This window comes from Glandiceps talaboti, chromosome 5 (assembly GCF_964340395.1).
Source record: "Glandiceps talaboti chromosome 5, keGlaTala1.1, whole genome shotgun sequence".
Taxonomy (NCBI): Eukaryota; Metazoa; Hemichordata; class Enteropneusta; family Spengelidae; genus Glandiceps; species Glandiceps talaboti.
This window is the reverse complement of record NC_135553.1, coordinates 25,578,449-25,584,448: the sequence shown is the minus strand read 5'-3', so window position 1 is coordinate 25,584,448 and position 6,000 is coordinate 25,578,449. Positions and strand designations below refer to the sequence as shown.

Below are 6,000 nucleotides of genomic sequence, written 5' to 3'. Positions count from 1 at the left end.
ATAATAAATATAGGTAATGACTGCAAACATGTTAGTTTGTCTGCACTGATTTCTTCTTTTGAATGTGATAAAAATAGACAATGTTGGATTGGGATATAAATATTTAGAAATCTGGTTCCGTCTGTGATTTTCTTGTCTGGTGATAAAGTACAGCTGCATATGTTGTATGGTTGTTTCAGTTTCTCTGAGAAAGTCACTCGTACTTGTCATGGTATGTGGCTTCCTTAGAAAACTTCAACATAATCATATGTGTGTGATCTGTATATGATTATACATGATCTGTATATGATTATGTGGGATCTGTATATGATTATACATGATCTGTATATGATTATGTGGGATCTGTATATGATTATGAGTGATCTGTATATGATTATGTGGGATCTGTATATGATTATACATGATCTGTATATGAGTATGAGTGATCTGTATATGATTATGCGGGATCTGTATATGATTATGAGTAATCTGTATATGATTATGTGTGATCTGTATATGATTATACATGATCTGTATATGATTATGAGTGATCTGTATATGATTATGCGGGATCTGTATATGATTATACATGATCTGTATATGAGTATGAGTGATCTGTATATGATTATGTGGGATCTGTATATGATTATGAGTGATCTGTATATGATTATGTGTGATCTGTATATGATTATACATGATCTGTATATGAGTATGAGTGATCTGTATATGATTATGCGGGATCTGTATATGATTATACATGATCTGTATATGAGTATGAGTGATCTGTATATGATTATGTGGGATCTATATATGAGTATGAGTGATCTGTATATGATTATGCAGGATCTGTATATGATTATACATGATCTGTATATGATTTTGAGTGATCTGTATATGATTATGCAGGATCTGTATATGATTATCCATGATCTGTATTATACAGATCATGCGGGATTATGCGGGATCTGTATATGATTTTGAGTGATCTGCATATGATTATGTGGGATCTGTATATGATTATGTGGGATCTGTATATGATTATGCATGATCTGTATATGATTATACATGATCTGTATATGATTATGCAGGATCTGTATATGATTATCCATGATCTGTATATGATTATGCGGGATCTGTATATGATTATGCGGGATCTGTATATGATTATGAGTGATCTGTATATGATTATGCAGGATCTGTATATGATTATGAGTGATCTGTATATGATTATGCATGATCTGTATATGATTATCCATGATCTGTATATGATTATGCGGGATCTGTATATGATTATACATGATCTGTATATGATTATGAGTGACCTGTATATGATTATGTGGGATCTGTATATGATTATGAACGATCTGATTTAGAGGCTGAAAAGCCTATAGTATCAGAATTTTTCCTGCATATTCCTGTATATATATGCCTGATCTGTGTAGACATGGTGCAGTAAGGGTGACAAAAAAACTTGGCAGATTTTCTGTATTGTTTTAGTTTCACAAGCATGTAACTTGCAGTACCCTACTGGTACCTGACAATGAACAGTGCTAATATTAATAAGTATAAGCAAATCAGAGATATGTTTAACTTCAGTCTAAAAATTGTGTGATTTTAATCATCAATACATTGTATCAATGAGAAGATGACAAATTTTTCAAAGGACTAAGGGACAATCACACAATGTCACACAAGTTCAATAAACCAACTCCATTCATTTAGGAAGATCTGGCATCAATTGCTGAACTCCATTTTTGCACTTTTAATCAAATTTTGAAAACTTTCACACCTTCAATGATAAAAAGTTCTGTATTTGACTGATTTGTTGATTAAAATGTACTGCTAAATACATTAGTATTTTAATGTGGTTACTATGTTTTTACACTGCATCGATCAGTGGTTTGACCATGGTTTACATATCATACATGTATATAGACATGTTGATGTCACACTTGTGAACATTCATTTAGGAGGAGGGGGGAGGGTTTTTGGCCCAAACACATACTATTGATTTTGTGTGACACTGTGTAATCATCCCTAATATTACAAAGGCTTTTACATGATTGTCCATCAAAATGCCATGCTTCTTGTCATTCAAAACAAATGAAATGTCACGCCAAGTACACATAATGTTCTGACAAACATTAATAGCACTTGAAAACAATGAATCAAAACAATACATAATCTTTATATAGACCTTAAAAACAAAATAATACTTACAGAACCTGAAGATTTGGAAATGCATCAAAAGAATCAGCTGCAAAATTGGAAATTGAATTTGAACTATATATTCTGGAAAAAGCAGAAAGGAGAAAAATAAACATTGCATTAGTAGGATTCATAGCAGTCACTGGCACTACCCCTGTACATAGCAATCACTCACTACCTCTGTACATATTATGTACATAGCAGTCACTCACTACCTCTGTACATATATGTACATAGCAATCACTCACTACCTCTGTACATATTATGTACATAGCAGTCACTCACTACCTCTGTACATATTATGTACATAGCAGTCACTCACTACCTCTGTACATATTATGTACATAGCAGTCACTCACTACTCCTGTACATAGCAGTCACTAACTACCTCAGTATATATATGTACATAGTGGTCACTCACTATCTCTGTACATATATGTACATAGCAGTCACTCACTACCTCTGTACATATATGTACATAGTGGTCACTCACTATCTCTGTACATATATGTACATAGCAGTCACTCACTACCTCTGTACATATATGTACATAGTGGTCACTCACTATCTCTGTACATATTATGTACATAGCGGTCACTCACTACCTCTGTATATATATGTACATAGCAGTCACTCACTACCTCTGTACATATATGTACATAGTGGTCACTCACTATCTCTGTATATATATGTACATAGCAGTCACTCACTACTTCTGTACATATATGTACATAGTGGTCACTCACTATCTCTGTACATATTATGTACATAGCGGTCACTCACTACCTCTGTATATATATGTACATAGCAGTCACTCACTACCTCTGTACATATATGTACATAGCAGTCACTCACTATCTCTGTATATATATGTACATAGTAGTCACTCACTACCTCTGTACATATATGTACATAGTGGTCACTCACTATCTCTGTACATATATGTACATAGCAGTCACTCACTACCTCTGTACATATATGTACATAGTGGTCACTCACTATCTCTGTACATATTATGTACATAGCGGTCACTCACTACCTCTGTACATATACATAGCAGTCATTCACTACCTCTGTACATATATGTACATAGTGGTCACTCACTACCTCTGCACATATTATGTACATAGCAGTCACTCACTACCTCTGTACATGTTATGTACATAGCAGTCACTCACTACCACTGTACATGTTAGGTACATAGTGGTCACTCACTACTCCTGTACATAGCGGTCACTCACTACCCTTGTACATTGCAGTCACTCACTACCTCTGTACATATATAGCGGTCACTCACTACCCTTGTACATTGCAGTCACTCACTACCACTGTACATGTTATGTAAATAGCGGTCACTCACTACTCCTGTACATAGCGGTCACTCACTACCCTTGTACATTGCAGTCACTCACTACCTCTGTACATATATGTTTATGGGTACAATTTTTACATAAGTACAAAAAAGATAAAATATGTTCAACACTTGACACCACAATGGTTGCCTAGGTTGTTATTTTCAAAAATACTGGTATGTTCATAGAGATGAATTGCTATGAAAGAAATACAAAGGAAAACAAACATTGTATAAGTCAGACACTCAAAGGTTGGCTTTTACTATGTCACAGGCATGTTTGTGTTGCAGGATCACTTTAAGCTTTGTCATCACTATGCGGAATCTGACCCAAAGTCACAGTCAGTATTCACCTGTGCCCTATTTTAAAACTATAGCTGTAAACCTGGATTTTTTGCTAAAGACTTATTTTCACTTATTTCATTGGAAAACAAAAAATGTGAAAATAAGTAGTCACAAAAATGTCCTCTTGTATATTCCCTCACACAATGTACCAGTCTGGTAATTAGTGAAAAAAAAGAAAAAGCATATAGCCTTTGAGAACTGCCTAAAGACTAAAATCACAAAAATTTCTAGTGGTGAAAATATCTATAGATTTTCATTATAATAACTGGCTCTGCAATATCATACACTATTACCCTGAACAGTATAGTGCAATATCATACACTATTACCCTGAACAGTATAGTGCAATATCATACACTAATACCCTGAACAGTATAGTGCAATATCATACACTATTACCCTGAACAGTATAGTGCAATATCATACACTAGTACCCTGACCAGTATAGTGCAATATCATATACTATTACCCTGAACAGTATAGTGCAATATCATACACTAGTACCCTGACCAGTATAGTGCAATATCATACACTAGTACCCTGAACAGTATAGTGCAATATCATATACTAGTACCCTGAACAGTATAGTGCAATATCATATACTAGTACCCTGAACAGTATAGATCAACTGTGGGTAAACACTTTTGTATAGCTGTATGTAAACATAATATGGAACATTAAATTCAATCAAATTTCTTTTTGGATCCGTATCCTTAAAAATCAGCACCTCCATCACAATCATGATTTCAATCTGTACCTCCAACACAATCATGATTTCAATCTGTACCTCCAACACAATCATGATTTCAATCTGTACCTCCAACACAATCATGATTTCAATCTGTACCTCCAACACAATCATGATTTCAATCTGTACCTCCAACACAATCATGATTTCAATCTGTACTTATAGGGATAAAATTGACCTCTAATTAATGTCTACACTGTCTAGTTATTTGTATTTTGACAACATTCAGTGGATATCTTGTTGGTTGTCTGACCAAAAAAATAACATGCCAGTTACAGGTAGTGCATGTCTAATCCATCTCAATAATGGAAACTGATATCATATTGAAGTCTACAAAGAATAAAAGAATGGTGACAATAAAATGACAATCTATTTTAAATTAGCACAATTATCACATTGTGGAATCTTAGCGTTAACAATATATTTAAACACATAAATAGGTACTATTTCTGCTTGGTACACAATGAGTGAAAAGTGTTTTAATCAAAATTAGAATACCGAGTCAAAACTTGATATGATAATATTCTTAGTGGATTGTACCCTTGGTTCTCACCAGAATGTTTATACTATAATTGTAAATATGTACAGTATCTTAGGTACTAATTAGTTCTTTTATCATGACCAAGGTATCTAATAGCTTAAAAGTTACCTTTCATCTGTTCAAGGCAACATGCTTTGTCAAACGTGGTCGTGATAAAAGAACTTATTATTACAGTAACTATGTTTTACTGACCTCATGAAAGTTTGAAAGGACATTATACATTTATTTCGGGTGAATTAAGTTCATTCACGCTATACTGATAAATCAATAATACGGTACTCATCAACCTAGTGTGTGTAAAGTAAACTGGGTAGTTTTAAAAAGTTGTTGATTACAAATTAGTTACCGAGTTGTATCACCTGGAAAGACCGCAGACCAGAAAACACCTCTTTTGAGATAAAACGTCATTGTGGTTACATTATCTGACCAAAATCAGGTAACACTAGGACAACTCTTTGATCTTTGCAGCAAAACTAGAACCAAGTCTTCATCAACAGCAAACAAAGTAGTCTATCTCAAAACCATGCATCTAACAACATGTAAGCAGTAATATTATCCAACAATATCCATTATTAAAATAATAAACAAGCATCATAAAATAATCCTCTTTATGAAAAATGAAAAATAATTAGTGTTATCAATAAATGTCAATCTTTTCTAAATATATCCATTCACAAAACTTGTTTTTTTCTTTAAATCTTTTTTCTAGTCCAACGAATTTGTTTTCATACACTTGATGGCATGAGAACTTTACATCATTCTACACTAAATCAAATCAATCTGAGACAAAGTTCTGCCAAACGCTAAATATACTTCATAAAAATATGGA

At 33.5% G+C, this 6,000-nt stretch overlaps 1 protein-coding gene across 1 annotated transcript in view; it reads right to left on the bottom strand.

Moving 5' to 3' along the window:
- The window catches only part of LOC144434767 (polycystin-1-like), an 85,713-nt gene that overhangs the window by 58,180 nt on the left and 21,533 nt on the right, over positions 1-6,000 (bottom strand). Inside the window, exon 2 of the mRNA XM_078123250.1 lies at positions 2,200-2,271. Within this exon, the coding sequence (XP_077979376.1) occupies positions 2,200-2,271 (72 nt within the window). The remainder of the gene's footprint in view (positions 1-2,199; positions 2,272-6,000) is intronic.